General features: G+C 46.3%; 1 protein-coding gene and 1 pseudogene across 1 annotated transcript; both read left to right on the forward strand.

Annotated features, from left to right (window-relative positions):
* The first annotated feature begins 4,859 nt into the window (after positions 1–4,859).
* Positions 4,860–7,262, forward strand: LOC124662293 (annotated as a pseudogene).
* Positions 7,263–13,762: 6,500 nt separating this feature from the next.
* LOC124684282 (26S proteasome regulatory subunit 10B homolog A-like) lies at positions 13,763–17,159 on the forward strand. The gene is made up of 10 exons (XM_047218627.1): positions 13,763–13,859; positions 14,513–14,632; positions 14,727–14,863; positions 14,998–15,159; positions 15,244–15,330; positions 15,414–15,500; positions 15,812–15,949; positions 16,423–16,614; positions 16,692–16,790; positions 16,886–17,159. Exons 1-10 carry the CDS (start codon positions 13,763–13,765, stop codon positions 16,958–16,960), a joined length of 1,194 nt encoding a protein of 397 aa, XP_047074583.1. The 3' UTR covers positions 16,961–17,159.
* Positions 17,160–17,774: the final 615 nt, after the last annotated feature.

The raw sequence follows: 17,774 nt of genomic DNA on the forward strand, positions 1-17,774 counted from the left end.
TAGACTGACAACACAGAAGATGGATTATTGTCACACTATATGAAGGGACGAAGGGACATTTACTGCTTTTGCCTCTTTGCTCCGGTGGATTCGAGGTAAATAACATGGCAGAGTTGAGACAAATGGAGATGACTAATTTGAGGTAGAATTTGTATTACTGAATTTTACATGCATCTGATATTACTGAATTGTGTTCTACCACTAACTTGATTTCACACGGAGGATGTTATTTATTTTGTTGCCACAACTAAAGCCCATCGTTTAACAAATGATCATGGGTTTTGCACACATGAAACTGAGCTATTGTGGACATTGCAAATAGCAATTGGAATGATAGTTGTACAATATTATTAAAATATAGAAATAAGATTATAGACTATTAAATTTATACTAGCTGCTGAAAAATACTAGAGAGAAGCAATTTCGTTAGACTATACTATATATGGAGATATGGATAGTTAAATTTAGACCTTTTGCTAGAGATGCCTTAAAGCTATACAACTTAGTGATTGCTATAGTCTTAGGTTTGATGGTACAAATTGTGTGATTTTCACTAATACAACGTACAAAAGAAGTCAATCATAGCCTCCATAATATTTAGATTCGATTGACTTCCTGATTAATATGAAATAATCTCTATTTGAATTAGGATGACACCGTAGCAACGCACGGGCTTTGTGCTAGTATGTTACATATGACCGAACCTCCATCCCAAGGCTTAAGGCCTATATTTTTTTCCAGAAAGTCAAACGAAGTAAAATTTGACTAAATTTTTAGATTTTTTTTGAATAAATTTGATATTTTATAGGTACATATGAAAACATATTTCATTATCTATCTAATGTTATTGATTTTGTACTTTGCATGTTAATATTTTTTTATAAAAACTTAGTCAAACTTAACATAGTTTGACTTTCCGAAAAAATATAGGCCTTAATCCTTGGGATGGAGGTAGTATCTAACAATGTCTAGTTAAATGTGAAAAGAAGGAGAATCAACCTATGGTTGGATGGTTAGGAGGGCAGTAGCACCCCCATCCCAGATTTGAAACTTTGGTGTCTCATAAAGACGAAATATTCTTCAGTGGGAGGCGACGTTCCCATCGACAGCGAGGCGCATGTGATGACTTTGTCAACCTGCCGGATTAGTTTCTTCAACGCAGTCTCTTGAAGGTGCTCATAAGGGTGGGGTGTGCGTGCGTACGTTCATAGGGGTGAGTATGTGCGCTTATGTGCGAGCGTTTGAAATTGTATTGTGTTTTGCAAAAAAAAAGAGACTTATAGCAACATATTATGTTATATACCACTATGACGCATCTCAAAATAAAATGAGTCTACAACCAAATCAAGAAGTTTTTTTTTATGTTATAGAGCCGGTTTAATACATAAACCGACTTCATTAAGTCCCCATGGGTTTAATTTCAAAACCGACTTTCGCATTATAATCATCGCCCAGTCGGTTCTATTCTTTAAATCGGCTCCGGAATTAATAGTATTGTGTGTGTATGCTCTGTCTTTTCAATAACCCTCAAGAAAAGCCGTCAAGGGTTCCATCCCAGCTCTATCTATCCACTCCCTCCGTCTACCATGCATCTCTTCTCTTTAATTTTTTAACCTCCAATGAGCTAAGTGCATGTACAAAACAAGTAAAACATGTGATCAATATTATTGGGTTTGATTTCCATGCAATGTGAGAGAGGGATAGGAGTACACTCTTTCGTAGACAAAGTTAACTAGATGTCCACTTACTAGAGGACGGAGGGAGTACGCACCAATGCATAGCCACATTGGCGACCTAACCGATGGTAAGGTTGCTCTTCCACAATGTTTAGCATACTAAGTGTCGTGAGTTTAGTTCAAAATTAGACAAATTTACTACTACATCAGTTCTATAAAACTACCCAACTTCTATTATGGTCCCGCCACGAGCTTCAAACGGGAGCCTAGCTTCCCGGGAAACATAAAATAATGAAAATCTCAAACAATTCAAGAATCATCAAAATATGTGGGTCGGTCTTGTTGTTGCATGTAGGCGGTGGACACCTCGAAAATCTCCCTCTACATACACGTGGGCGTCATGGGCTTATCCCAGACATCCAAATCAGCATTGAGATACGTGCTAGCAGTTTTGGCACATTACAGGAAACACCCTACTTTATGTCCATTCTGCATCTGTCAGTCCTTCTTTATGTACAAAACTCCTGTGTTTCTTCTCTATCTAGTTCTGCACCGCATCCACAGATGTAATAATTAATTGAATTATGATGGAATATTAAGGATGAACACCTAGATCAATGGTTATGTTCGAAAATTTGATACTGATTAGGAAGGAAAAATTTATGTTTCGAAAAACATGGAAGCGAATCAAATTAGGGTAGTTTTTTCGTTTCTGGTTAGGCTAGACTAGATTCTATTCAGGAAAGAGATAAAATCATACCAGATTTGGGAAAGAAGGAAAACAAAGGAGATATTATTGAAGATTTAGGCACCAATTATGCAACAAATCACTCATGTTTAGACTTTTGAGCATAACAGAGAACAACATCTGGACAAAAAAAACATTGAATCCCACTTCTCTTCCACCAGCATACATGCATCAATCAAGCAAAAATCATGAGGCCCACCAGAAAACAGATCTGGATCGAGCACAAAAAGGAAACGGATCTGGAGATATCACAAAGAAGAAAAGAGAGAGGGATGTCGATGGTGAGGCGATGGAGGCGACATGATCCCCTTCTCTTTCCTCCAACAGCCCGAAGCTTCCGTCCAACCTAGTGCTATCTGCCCGGTCGTCCCTCGGCGAGGAGCATGGGTTCCATGTGTGGTGGCTACCCGCCTGCTTCTTCTTCGTGGCCGGCCACCGCGGATCACCTTCTAACCCCGGCGAGGAGCAAGGATCCGGTGATTGGACCGTGCGGAGAGTTCGTGGGGAGAGCTGGTGAGAGAAGGCAGAGGTGGGGAGAGAAGGTGTGCAAGGTACACTTCGTTTCCTATAGGGAGCAAGAAGTGTACAATGTTAAGGTTTTGGATGTAAATATACCCGCACGAATCTCCGAACATTACAATCCATAGGATAAGCCAGGGACGCCCACACCTATGTAGAATCGCTGCGTTGGTGGACACCTACTCTACAATCTACACGACAATACAAGTGCAGACACCTCAAGTATGAACAACACCTCAAGCACGAAGGAATCTTTCCAGCCAATTTGGACCTCGCCGGCTTGCCGGTCGGTCGCCGGGATGACGACGACACTCAGCCATCAATCGCCAATCACTCACTCGCCCACTAGCTTAGCCGTGTCCATCAAACGCGTGACACTACCTGGACAGTGGTCAAGACAAACATATGCATCCTAAAGTGCTTCACAATTAATACTTCCTCCGATTCATGAATAAAATGTCACTTTGTTTTTTGAGGCAAATTTTGACTAATAGTTGGATCAATTAAATACAAGTTGTAAACTACATTATCGGATGTATATTTTAATGACTGTATTTTTTCCGGGTAACATATAACTTATATTTAATTGACTAAACCACCAATTAAAGTTTGACATGAAAAACGACGTGACCATATATTCATGAACGGAGGTAGTAACGATTTGTTATAGTTTATAATACTCCCTCCATCTATAAATATGTCTTAAATTTGCCTAATATTTTTTTTAAATCGATATCACATACTCCAATGATGGAAACATTCATAGTAACAAATAGTATATGGTAGTCTCCAACGATTACAAAATAAACTTTTAAGTTTTTACACTCTTGCTTTTTCCATGACGCAATCTTGTAGTTTTCTTAAAGCAACCAAAGATATATATATATATATCAAACCATACACCTGTAAATACAAACGAAGGTTCTCCTATAATTTTTTGAGCCGCAATACCAAGACTACGTGCACACGTGTAACCATTAAACTAGTTAATCAACATCGGCAAGAGTACCAACACCAGTATGACAACATGGAAAAACAACCGAACATATTGATCAATGTCGTCAGGAGCCGACAGTACGAGTTACCATTGTCGAGAACGTAACAGCTGGAAAAATTAAATATCATGATGATCTCCCCATTGCGGTAACCATGAGAAAAGATCCAACATCGATATGGCGAAGAAAGATCCGAAGGCCCATACTTAGAAAATTATAATCTTCTAACACCCCATGGACGCGAGGAAGGAGATCTCATCGTCGAATAAAGGGTCGAAAATCACTTATTTTAGACGATATTATTTCCGTCAAGAAAGAGGCCAAAAAAACGAGAAAGGTAATGCGAGAATTCTCAAAAAAAGTATATTAGAGACAACTAATATAAATCGGATGGAGTACCAATATTCCAACATAAAAGGAATTCTATACAAGGTAATACGAGAATTCACTACTACTCTTTTCAGAAAGGGTGTGTTTATAAGTTGACTGAGATTTTCTTAAATCTCAGAAAAGTGCAACTCGTTTCAGTTGCACATTTCTAGCAGAAAAGTGCAATTGCACCTTTTTAATAGAAAAGTACAATTCAAGCACCTTTTTATAAGTAACTTAGACTTAAGAAATTCTTAGTTGATTGAGACATAGCAAAATCGTTTCAGAAAATCATGAAAATCCTAAAAAAGATACTATGATAGCACCGCTCATTACTAGCTGGAATCATGCATTTGTCGATCGTGATAATATCGGTCGTAATTTACTTTCCATTTGTCGGATGCATGGGCATCATATCAGGTCGGAGCCTGACCACGTTCTTGTTCCCTAAAGACCGGCATTGTCGTTACATGACGCCGACTGTGCACAAGATCTGGGAGATGGCGATGGCGTAGCCGCCGTTTCTTCGCAGAATCCCAGCCGCCCGCCGCCATGCCGCCGTTCCGGCGCTGGGCCGATCTGCCGCCGGACCTCCTCTGCCGCATCGGCGACAGCCTGCACCACCTCCAGTGCTACGCCAGCGCGCAGGGGGCCTGCACGGCGTGGCGACGCGCGCTCGCGCCGCCGTCCCCGTCGCTCCTCGTCTTCGGCCTGGACGGCTGCTGCTCCTCCGTCGTCCTGGACCACGCCGAGTTGTGCGGCCTCTCCGTCGGCCTGTAGTCCAGGTGCTGCCCCTCCGCCGCCTCGCTCCCCGCGCGCCGCTCCTTCCAGCTCAACCCCATGAGCAACGGGAGACGCTGCGTTGTGGGCGCCAGCAACGGGTGGCTCGCCCTCGCCTTCGCCGGCCGATACCAGGGCCTGTTCACCCTCTTCAACCCCGTCACCGCCGCCGAGATCCTCCTGCCGCCGCTGCTCTACGGGAGCGGGCACGTCTCCAACAAGATCGTCTTCGCGCCCTGCCCCGCCGCGGACGACTTCGCCGCGGCCGCCATCTGCATGGGCAGGCTCGCCTACGTCACCGCCGGGGCCAGAAGGTGGGCTGTCCTCGAACCCGTCCGCCTTGCCCCGGGAGACCAGCTCGCCGACCTCCTCTACCACGAAGACGGTACGGTCTACTGCGTCACTCGCTACGGAGACGTCCACGTGCTCCGCCTACCGGAGCGCCGCCGCCGGAAACCCATTGCTGGAACCGAGGAGCTAAATCCAACTAAGCCGCTCTTCTTGGGACAACCTACACGTCGTGTACCGTCGTCTCCTGCTTATCCTGCTGCACAGATCAAGCAACACCTAAATGCACCGGCCATCGTCGAGCCCTTGTTGGCCGAGGACAACCTTGCGTTCGATCCCGCCACCAGCTTTGCCCCACCATACGACAAAGTCTCTATTTTCACGAGGATTTTTACGGTAGGGACTGGAAAATATTGACCGTCCAATTAACAAAGTCCGACGTCTGAGTTTGATCAATACTAGTTGATTTGAAGAGTAGTATTTTTTCAGCCAAGGACAGATTTGGTAGATGCAAAAAACTTGGATCATCCAATAAAAGAAGCTTTCCTTTTCATAACATTCCTTATAATAGATTTTTGTATCTTTACAAATAATTTGTGTATGTATGTGGCCGCAGAATCTGGATCAGCTCTTTAAATACGGTTCATAGAGAGAAAACAAACTTATATACTAGCTTGTTTGTTTCTCATGAAGGGGAGTTTAAATGGTGTGCCCAAGTGTTGACGGAAAACTTGATAAACCTTATATATTTGTTCACATGTCTAAAATGTAATCGAATGGCAATAATATTTCCACATAGTGAAAAATGTACTATGTTTATTTTTTACATCTTATTTTCATATGTGTATGCGTGAAAATGTGTTTTTTGGCGCTGCATTTTAGCGCGCCTGGTGGAGGGTTTTTTCCCTGTCTTGCGCGCGCTGGGTTTTAGCGCATCCGATGAACCTCGTGCCCGCGCTGCAAATGTAGCGCGCCAGGTTTTGACGACGGTGTTGGAGTTGCTCTTAAAAGATCGACTTGCAATTACTAATCTGAATTATCTAGGCTCACATATTTTTTCGACGGGCGCTAGGTGTCTATCGGTTAAAACCACACGCACAAGAAAATGGCCTCGGGCTCACCAGAATTGGTAAGTCAACATCTGAGTATCAAATTGTGATCAGCACGATCAAACAAAATCCGTGTCACGATATCCTTGCCTTGTGAATGGCCTAAAATACTACTACTTTGCAGGACTAGTAAATTGTACCGTAAAAACCCACATTTTCACTAGTGCCAAGAGCATGGTCTTCTGTGGGGGCAACCTCTACCAGATCTGGAGGAATGCGAGCTTCCCGGTTACTTTGCAGCTGCCAGGAGGCGGTTGCCGCCGTGTAGAGGAGAATGAAGTATTCATTCTGAGGTATTGTCCGCGGCACCAACCATGTTGGGACGTCGTGACCGACTTGGGAGGCTACTCGGTGTTTGTCGGGAGGAATAACACGGTCTCTATGTATGCCGAAGGTGTTCTAGGGCTCAATGGTAACTGCGTCTACTGGTCTACTGGATCGGCGGGAGCGATGGAGATGAGGGCATGGTCTTTGACATGGCGACTCGAAGGTCTGCACCTTGTCTTCCTGCAGATGGGAGGTCTGCAATTTGCTGGTATTTTCTCAGCGACATGGTTAATAAGTGCAACAATAATAATGGAGGCTTATCAAAAGCAGGCAAGAATTAGGGCTGAGCGTAATGTAATTTTTTTTTTTTTTTTTTTGAACGAGTGAACCAACCAGCTTTGTTGATCAAGATAGGTCGCTTGCTTGTTTCTTATGTGTGGAAATTTCCTTTCATGAACAATATGTGTTCAATTTAATTTTGCAAACTGGCTATGTTTTCCAGGTTAACTAAGCATTTAATTACCATTATATCTCTCTCTGGTTGTTCGTGAGCTGAAATAAATTATATATACATTCGTTTTGCCTAGACGGATCAAAATCAAACATGCTACGAGAGCTTGATCAATATGCCAACGGTACGATATAGATTTTGGGCTTATGCTAAATAGTGTAACCTGGACACATAGATAAGACAACTTAATTTCACCAGAGACACTAAGGCAAAGCTCCTCACCCGACATTGATGCACTATATTTTTTTTTACGAATGACATCGATGCACTAATTAACTAGAGAAATCATGTATACTTAATTCAAAGACATCAAATGGTTGACCCCATGGCAATCATATGCCATCACTCCTCGACATCAGCGTCCTCCCGGAAGAGCCATGCCGCAAGCGCTACGCCATCCCTGTACGGTTGCATCCGCAGAACCGTGCTAACTCTCCCGTCCTTCATGTCATACACATTGGCGAATGCATCTTCGGTTGGACCTGAACGTACTCTGGGGCGTTGGATTGCAGCTGAATCGTCCAGGAAGAAGATCTGGTCGCCGCGCAGTCCGTGCCTACCTGCGCGCACGGCCCTAGAGGACAGTCGGCCGACGAAGAGCGCCTCATCGCCGCCTAGGGTGTCTACCTTGACCCATCGTGGCGACTGGAGGTCCGCCTGGAACACCAAAAACTCGGATGTAGTCGCGACGTATTCCAGCAGTATCCTGCACACCATGAGCAGACCGCCCCCGCATGGTCTCACAACAAGGTAGCGCGTCCAGGTGTATCCCTTTAAGACACCGTCACCGCCTTCAATGACGCGCTCAACGCTGGAGATCCTGGGCTGACCGCCCTCGTCATAGCCCACCTCCAGCGCGAGGAGGTCCTCGTCGTGGGTAAGCGCGTAGAACTTCCCATTAAAGAAGATCATGTCAGCGTACGAGCGCCATGGGTCACACGAGCTGACCGTCCATGACCATGCCGCCGACTCCGGCGCAAATAGCGCGATCTTGGCGGAATACTCATGGCCGAGGATGGCAGCGACGAGCCCGCTGTCTGGGCAGACCACCAGTTTTCGCACGGGCATCTCCTCGCGCAAGTAGCCTTCCTCGTCGATGAGCCCGTCGTGGATGGACGGGGCGGGGAGCAGCCTCTCTGTCCCGGTGAAAGGGTTCACCATGCAGTACACGCCCCAACTGTTAGTCTCAAGGAGAAGGTGGCTGTCGGTCGCGCCGTGGTAGGAGCGACAGTTGGGATTGTTAATATGGTTCCTCAACTTCAGGTCAGGGTATTTGGGCTGGAAGGTGAGGAAGCTCCCGTGTGGGAGCGCCAGGCATAGCTTAGGCAGAGCGTCGGGTAGCCATAGTCGCACAGCGGCGTGCCAGTGGCGGCAGACGGCGGCGAGGCTGAGGTTGAAGCGGCCATTAAGCGGGGGCGGGAGGCGGCAGATGACTTGGTAGAGGACGTCCATGGGGAGCCCTGACCAGCCACCGCCGTCTCGTGCGGGCACGGAGCGCTCCCGGCTGTCGCAGGCTGTGGCGAGGCCCATGATCTCGTGGGCGTTTTCTTCCATTGGCAATCGAGAGAGGAGGAGATTTGGATGCAGGCACGCGAGTAGCAGCCTGTGTTGGTAATTCTCACAACAAAGAATTAGGCAAAGATCTTGAACTAAGGAGAAGGAAAATCGAACGAAAACATAACTGACAGATTCATCTATTTCTGCTTCTATTTGTACTCTATTGCAGGAGGACCCCAACCCGTAGTCTTTAAGGATTGCAAATCACATATCATGATGGCTATACCGTGTTGGACTATACTCCTATATATATATGGCAAGAAATAAAACAGAAACCTCCTCTAGCATCGTGTCCAAGTTGTAGTCTGTAGTAAGCTACCCGATGTCTCTCTCAATCGGAAGCAGTATTGCTGGTTCGATTCAGATACAACTCAGAGAATTCAAACACGAAATGAGTCTAAGCTATTACAAGGAGACAAACTATTGTGGTTTTCAAACGTTTTCAATAAAACATTCTCGTAGAAGTATTTTCACAAAGTTTTCGGTCGCAGTTCTGTTCTTTTCCTTGTCCTTCGCTCAATAGTACTCCCTCCAATTCATTTTATTTGATTTGATGCTAATATAGATCAATCTAGATAAATTTTAGTTGTAGTTGTAGATACATCAATTTTAGCATCAAATAATATGGATCGGCGGGAGTATATTAATTAACCACTATAAAGTTCAACCCATAACCTAATTATGGAAATGTCTAAATGACAAATATTAGCAACAAACATATATACATAGTCCCAAATAAGCACTAGTTCAAATTTAAATACACCTCATAAGGCCTAGGGATGTAAACGGATCGGATCGGATCGGATATTGCTCTTACCATATCCTTTACCATATTTTTGTAACGGATTCGGATCGGAGCGGATAATGGCCGGATGCGGATTCGGATGCGGATTATATCGGATTACGGATATGGAGCGGATTCGGACCGGACTCGGATCGGATGCGGATTATTAAGAAAATATACATATAAAAAAATAGAAGTATGTTTTTTTATGTAAAATATGTTTGTAATTATAGACTATATCTAAATGTACACACTTGTTCGTACAATAAAGCAAATTGCGTGCTAATAGAATACATAGTTTGGCCGATGAACTAAATATATTATCTAAATATTTAGGGTTGGGATAGTTTTTCGGATTATCCTCTTTGTGGACCTCGGATAATCCGCAAAAAATAGCGGATAATCCGTATCCGTCGGATAGTATCAATACCATATCCTTTACCGTATCCGTCGGATATCCGCTTGATCACTATCCGCATCCGTATCCATATCCGGCGGATTTCTAAAAATGCATACCATATCCTCAAAAACGGATACGGATGCGGATTCGGAGCGGAAATTATCCGTACCATTTACATCCCTAATAAGGCCAGAGCCCTCGATCACTGCCCATGAACTCGTTATGAAATCACGATGAAGTGTCGCATACGTCCAGGGTAGGTGCCGTAGGGGCATGTAGAGTGCAGAAGGAGTCGTTGGGGAAGCTACACTGCCTAGTACTAATCTAACAAAATCCAGCGATGTGTGTTCTTACTTTGATAGTCAACGATATATCTTGGATTAGAAGTTGCCGATAATACGAACGTCACGACAACCGTCAGAATTAAACGACAATAATTTAATTATATGGGCTCGTCAACATTCTATATATAACCAGTGAAAATAAAGAAAAACAAGTATGTCACTGATTTTCAAGAAAAAACGGCGACTGGAAATTTGTGAAACATTGCCATTGCTTTGTCGTAGATCCGTGATGCCCGTAAATAGTCAACTGTCACCGTTTTTTCCAACCCCCAAGGTCGGGTCCGAAAGGAAGAACCAACACCGGATTTTTTTTATTTTGCGTGCCACTAGTACGCGTCGCGGAGACCAGTTCACGAGCTACCGCTGGCGATCTTTTTTTTGCCTGTCGGAGGTTCGGGTTACCACTGGCGGACTTCCATTTTCGCGCCATGCGGCAGTTGTGGCTATAAACCTTTTCCCAGTAGTGATATGCACAAGTCATGATGCAATTAGACGATGTAGGACTTTTTTGACATTGTATGCCCGCAATACAAAGTTGGTACGTATACAAGCAACATAACACAAGAAGGATACACACGGTTGTACTGCTGCAAACTACCATTACCGCAACTACGAAGCACGCACGTCCTTCGTGTCGCTGGAGAAGAAGAGCACCAGCAGTTGGTCCCTACTTTGACGTTGAAGAAACTTCTAGCCATAAGGCATAAACGAGCCGTGATAGTCACCATCCCCGTAAGACAGGATCTAGCCCGATAAAGAACATGGGCCGGAGGAACCCTCCGAGCCTATTCAACGCCCGATCCGAGGCTAGCGCCACCCCGCTCTTTAAGCGGCCGGACCCCCCACCATCTTCCGCAAACACACAACAGTCAAGACCTCTCCACTCCAAGAACAGCCCATCTCCCTGCCGCCACGCCACGACGCAGCGTCAGATCGAAGCCACTCCAACAGCTTGGACTCCACAAGCCTTATCGGTGTCAGCAACACCTCCGGCGAGCAGGGGCATGGAGTGAGAGACCATTATTCCTAAGAACACCATCAACATCTACCCCACCATGACGCTGAGAGAGGAACCTCCAAAACCTAAAAAAAACTAAGACCAAAGCACACACACGGACGAGAACGAGACCTCCCCTCCCCCTCGTGACGCCAAGACGACGATCGGAGGGGAAGGGGAGCGACGGAACACCGGCGAGCGCACAAACAACGCCTCCTAGAGCGGTTGCTCCCGAGAGCGGTTTCTGGGATACGATGTAGGACATGACTGGTCATTAACTTAGTTCTTAGCCGCTGGTCATTTAACCACGACCAAATATGCCACAATATTGTTGCTTGTCTTTTACAAGTCTATACCTAATAATGAAGGAGCTAAGGTTTCTGCCAAAAGTTTCGTCAACGCTTTTTTTTGGATGGTTTTGCCCTCCCACAAAATCGCATAATACAGCCAGATGTCACCGGTTCAGTTTATAACGTTTCCTCCTGTGGAGAAGCTGCGGCCCGTCGCCCGCGAGCTGAAACTGGGCCTGCTCGTCCGTGTTAGGCCGCGTGCTCTTCCTCTCTCGGTAGGATGAGTGGATGACCTCTCCTCGCCAACCATCGATCGGATGTTCTGGGCTGAATAGTCCCACATCGTTTTCTTACAGAGAGTTCCACCGATTCATATACATTCAAAGTAGCCTGGAATATCAGTAAGCTGGGAATCAACAAGAAAAAGTACGATTGATTGGTACCACAGTCGGTGGCGATCATGGCAACGACAGATGGGAGCACGTAACAAATCATCCATGCTAAGATGGAAAGGGAAGGAAAAAAAAGAAAGAAAAGAAGGAAAAAATCAAACCAAAATCTGAGAAGAATCAGAGCAAAATCAAGTTGCCGACCGACCCGTCCAGCGAGAAGAAGGCCTCGCCCGCGAGAGACGACTGGCAGGGAGGCGCTGCTCTGATTGCTGGCCAGCCGCGGGTCTCCACCGATCAGAGAGAGGAGGACCGAGCGGAGGGGGAGCGAGCGGCTCCTGGCGGCGCTACGAGGAGAGACGAGCGAGGCTTTGGGTAGGGTTTCGGGAGGGGCCGTCTTGGGTTGCCAGGGTCCTGGCTATGGCCTAAGCTGGGCCGGAAAGGTTCACTGGCCTGGGCGGGGCCTCACCCAGCTACGCTCGCTCCTATCGCTAGATTTCAATGTTTAATTTGGGAGGAGCGGGATTGTAATTGCTGGGCTGGTGCTATCTCACACGCGCACTAACAAACTTATTTCTCTTTGTTTTATTTCTAATTTTTTGTACAAAATAATTTTTTAAGAAAAAAAACTCGCATGGTTGTCTAGCCGGAGGTGTCCGTATGACCGTAGCGAAGCACGCATACCATGGTACCAGTTTTGTTTATACCGTTTTGGCGCGTCGCCCGCGAGAAAATAAACTAGATCGGAGACTGTGATGCGCGATGCGGCAACACACGAATGGGGCTAGGCAGCGCACAATACAGCATGGAAAAAACGTGATGATGCCCTCGTGCCGGTGAGCCTCCTCCTGGAGAAGGTCAAACCCGACGGTAGACTAGGCGGCGGCGGGTGACGAGGCCAACGCGCATCTTGAGGAGGCCACCGAGGAGAAACCATCGGTATCACGGAATCCAAGGTCCGACAACACTTTCAGTCCCCTCGGGCTCGCGGAATCCAAGGTCCGACAACACTTTCAGTCCCGCCAGGCCGCCCCCTATTGCGCTCCCCGTCCCTCACATGTCCTGTTTTAGCGCGCACCCGCGCCTTCGAGGTCCCAGCCGGGAGGGTCATGCCTCGCCGATTCGCCACCCATCCAACAGATCCTCGACCACGTCTTGGGATTGCTCGCATGCAGAGTAGGAGGAGGGCGAGCAAGGAGAGAGAGGAGCCGTGGCAATTTATTTTCATTGTTAATATGAATGAGGCAAAATAAAATATTCCCTCCGATTCAAATTCTCAACTTTATCTAGATACGGATGTATCTAGATGTGTTTTAGCTCTAGGTATATGCATATTTAAATAAAGTTTAGTCAATTAATTTGGATCGGAGAAAGTGTTAGTTTCCCATAAAAACGCAACATAGAATGGTTTGATGAAGTGTTTGAGTATTTGTTTCCCGATGCAACGCACGGGCACTTCTGCTAGTTTTTAATAAATCACATAATGCACCATGGTCAAAAGTGTCTTTCCATGCTAGCAGGTTAGGCAGGCGAACTCGTGTAGGAGTCGAGAAAGTTCCAGCCCGATCTGTGTACGAAACGGGCCGGAAACCGTCCTTATATACGGGCCGCAGAAGCCCACCCCGAGCACAGCCGTGGAAGCAAGCAGCTTTTAAGACCAGAGCCGGCGGAGGTCCACTCCACTTCCGCCGCGACCAACCCCCGGACAGGGGCTCTGCTTCCGGCTTCCGCCCCACGCCATGGCCGCGATCGCCGACGACCCCCGCCGCGCCGCCGTCGCCAAGTACCGCGACAGCCTCCTCAAGTGCCGCGAGCTCGAGTCCCTCCTCAGCGCAGGTAAAACCCCCTCCTCCCCCCTCCGCCGCCGCCGCAATGTCCGGCCCCTCTTTGCGTAAACCTAGCCCGGCCGCCGTACGGCGCCCCCGCTCGAGGCCCGCGGAGCAATCCGTGCCTTGCGCTCCGATTGCGGGACGGTTTCGTCGATTCCGCCGGGACGGCTTCGCTTTGGGGTTTTAGGCCACAAAGCCCTCGCCTTTTTTGGCGCTGGCCGCGCGCGTGGTTAGCGCCTGATGATTTTCTCAATAAAAAAATCGAATCTTTGTCTAGCTCGTAGTAGATTCACCCGAATCGGGTCGCGGTTCGCTCACGGAAAGCTGCGGCCTTGCGCTGGACCTAGGGTTTCCTGCGATTTGATTTTGGTGCTGCGAGGATTGGTGATTCGAGTTAGAGTTCTACTTTATCTTGTTCAATGCAATAGTATCATGCTACTGCGTGATGAAGTAGCAGCCTTTGATTTGCGCGAACCTGAAGAAGGCTGCGGTAGGACTGGTTGTGCGTGCATACTCCCCTTAATTTCGATGCCAGCTCTGCTCCTCTTGCTCATTTACCTGTGCAATCTGCTTGCTGGAGATAGATACATATATGCACCATGCCATTACCAGGTTCCATTGCGTCTACGGTGAAATTTCTGACCCGCTTCGCGGTTGCAGGGCGCGCGAACCTGAAGAAGGCCAAGAAGGAGTTTCAGGAAACCGAGGAGCACATCAAGGCGTTTCAGAGCACTGGCCAGATTGTGGGAGAGGTGCTGCGCCCGCTCGGCAATGACCGCTGTGAGTTTGAATGCCAGCTTCAAACCCCCTACGGAATCCTTTCTGTTCGGTGTTCCTCTATGCTCACCACAAGTCACTGCTCTTTCACTTGCAGACATTGTCAAGGCTAGCTCCGGCCCTCGGTACCTCACCACCTGCCGCAGTAAGCTGGACAGGGCGAAATTGACGGCGACCACGCGCGTGTGCCTTGACCCGACCACGCTCACGATCATGCGTGTGCTCCCACGTGAGGTATCGCCGTGTTTGGAAACATTTGCTATATTTTTCTGTGCAGTTAATTATGCACTAGTGCTCCACAGTTGCAATCCAGAATCAAATGCTGCTTGTTATCTGTTGATGAGATTTACCATTCTACTTTCTTCCAGGTGGACCCTCTTGTGTTCAACATGATTCATGAGGACCCAGGGAATGTCAGCTTCACTGCCATTGGAGGGCTAAATGAACAGGTCAGGGAAGTCAGGGAGACCATCGAGCTTCCGCTCATGAACCCTGAATTGTTCATCCGAGTTGGGATTAAGCCACCCAAGGTATATTCATAAACGCATACACTCAATGTGCGGAAGCTATTAAAGTAGAGTTAATATCTGCTAACAACCACTTCTTGGCTCCAGGGAGTGCTCCTCTACGGCCCACCTGGCACTGGGAAGACGCTCTTGGCAAGGGCTCTTGCAAGTAACATAGACGCAAACTTTATGAAGGTGCGACATATTAGTCTGTTCAACAGTTTTTCCCTTTATATGTACAACTATATGTTCTTACTAATCTGTATTGGGTGCAATAGGTTGTCTCAAGTGCTATCATCCATAAGTACATTGGTGAAAGTGCTCGGATCATAAGGGAAATGTTTGCCTATGCACGCGATCATGAGGTAAGCGCCTCTTTCAACCTCTTCTCATTTTCATCCAAAAACGTTCTATGCTTCTGTAACCTACGTGTGAGCATTATGAAAAGCTAACTTCCGCCCTGATTTTCTCTTGTTTTCTTTATCAACAATAAACGATGTATAGTTATACTCATAGATACCGGATTACAGTTGAAACTTATCTCCAAAACAAATATTAACAGCGATACCCACATTACGCAAAACAGTGCTATGTATAGAATGCCCTGCATTTGGTTTACCAGTAGGGACGTCCCAGCATAGTTACTAAATATTGTTGATGTTCCATCTTTAATCAGCCATGCATCATCTTTATGGATGAAATTGACGCAATTGGAGGAAGAAGATTCAGTGAGGGCTCAAGTGCTGATCGTGAGATCCAGAGGACACTCATGGAACTGCTAAACCAGTTGGATGGGTTTGATGAACTTGGAAAGGTATATTTCTGTTGCTGGATTTTATGACTTTGTGCCCAAAATTAGTATTACTACTAATATTGCTTTCAGACCAATATGTGTGCATGACAATTATGTTCGATGTATGTAACAACGTATCTTTAGTTATTTTATTACATGCTTGTGATCTGAACCTTTATGTCTGTGGTTAGTTATTTTCTGTGCTAAAAATATGCATAACTTCTTAGCAATATAATTGCTGTTTGTATTCACTCCTTGCATGAACTTTCTTTCTAGTTATGGCACACATGCATTTCCTTCTTGTGGCTGCTCCCAGATGACTCATTTAGTTATTTTCTTAGCTCAAAATATGCTGAGCTTCTCAGGAAAGTAGCTGCAGCCTGTACTCGCTGTTTGCATAAACTTTCTTTCTACTTATGCCAAGACATGCACTTCCCAGTTGCCTGGGCTTCTGGATGATCTTTTAACATGTTCTCTTTCGTCGTTCCATCCAGGTGAAGGTGATCATGGCGACCAATCGCCCGGACGTTCTGGACCCTGCGCTCCTACGCCCTGGACGTCTGGACCGCAAGATCGAGATCCCTCTTCCCAATGAGCAATCAAGGCAGGAAATCCTCAAGATCCACGCAGCAGGGATGGCCAAGCACGGCGAGATTGACTATGAAGCTGCCGCCAAGCTAGCAGTGGTGAGTTCTTCGTCTTACCTTCCCAAAAGCCCATGTCGTACCGCAACTTTTTCATTCTGAACCCTTGGTCGTTCCAGGGATTCAATGCTGCCGACATGCGCAATGTTTGCACGGAGGCTGGCATGGCAGCGATTCGGGTGGAGCGTGACTATGCTATCAATGAGGACTTTATGCAGGTGCGTGGTGTTTCCCCAGCCCTTTTCTTGTCGAATGTGAACATTGGCGGTGTTCGTTGATTGCATCTCAATTTATGCTATATGGGTGTTTGCAGGCGGTGAGGAAGCTCACAGACGCAAAGAAGCTGGAGTCCAGCGCTGACTACAAGGCGGACTTTGGCAAGGACTAGAGGATGCTGGGGTGGATTAATTAACCCAGCTGAACTGATCCCTTTTTGACGCAGCGATTAGATATTTATCAACCTGTGCATTTTGGACTAGGAAACCATGGGCTGTGTGGCCCAGATGTCACCGTAATACTGGTATGCGGTACTGATCATTCGGGCCTGGGCCACAATGTTGGGGAATCTCTCCACGCACTTGTGGTGCACCCAGGATGCTGATCTAGCGTTTGAATGGAACTGATTAATCCTCACCTATCCTAGTTTTTGCATGTTCTTTATTTAGTCATCACATAGTTTCCTGATCAGCGTATGAAATGGAGTGTTTTAGACTGGAATGATATGCTGATTCCCTCGTAGAAATGTGGTGTCTCTGGCTTGAGAGTTGAGATATCTGATGTTGCCATGTTTTTTGCCTCTTGTGTGCTGCATGTCGTTCCAGGGTCTACATTAGTTGCATTTTCATTTGCAACAGGTAAAAAAGAAATAATTTGTGCAACTTGTCAATTTATCTTTTGGAAGAAATAACATTTGATTTGGGCTGGCTGTTTTCCTATTCGGAGGAATCAGCTCTACCAGGAGAAGTACCAAACCAGCGATGTTATCAAATGATAATTGCAGATTACTTCTTCAAATGATGGTTTTAGTATGATTAATCAAGGAGATCTGTTCTCCAACTACCATAAGAAACTTGTTTATGCCAGTTTTTAGCAGCTAGATCAGGTAGCATCTTATGTATCATGGCGGACACGTTGTACTTGGGATTCAAATCAGATCATACTATTTGTAGGCACATATATGTGCCCGTATACATGTATATGTG

The sequence above is a fragment of the Lolium rigidum genome, chromosome 1 (genome assembly GCF_022539505.1).
Source record: "Lolium rigidum isolate FL_2022 chromosome 1, APGP_CSIRO_Lrig_0.1, whole genome shotgun sequence".
NCBI classification, from domain to species: domain Eukaryota; kingdom Viridiplantae; phylum Streptophyta; class Magnoliopsida; order Poales; family Poaceae; genus Lolium; species Lolium rigidum.

Coding starts and splice junctions, on each gene's coding strand:
- LOC124684282 (XM_047218627.1), top strand. CDS start 13,763: ATGGCCGCGATCGCCGACGACCCCCGCCGCGCCGCCGTCGCCAAGTAC. Junction 13,860..14,512: donor CGAGTCCCTCCTCAGCGCAG/GTAAAACCCCCT, acceptor TCGCGGTTGCAG/GGCGCGCGAACCTGAAGAAG. Junction 15,160..15,243: donor TTGGGATTAAGCCACCCAAG/GTATATTCATAA, acceptor TCTTGGCTCCAG/GGAGTGCTCCTCTACGGCCC.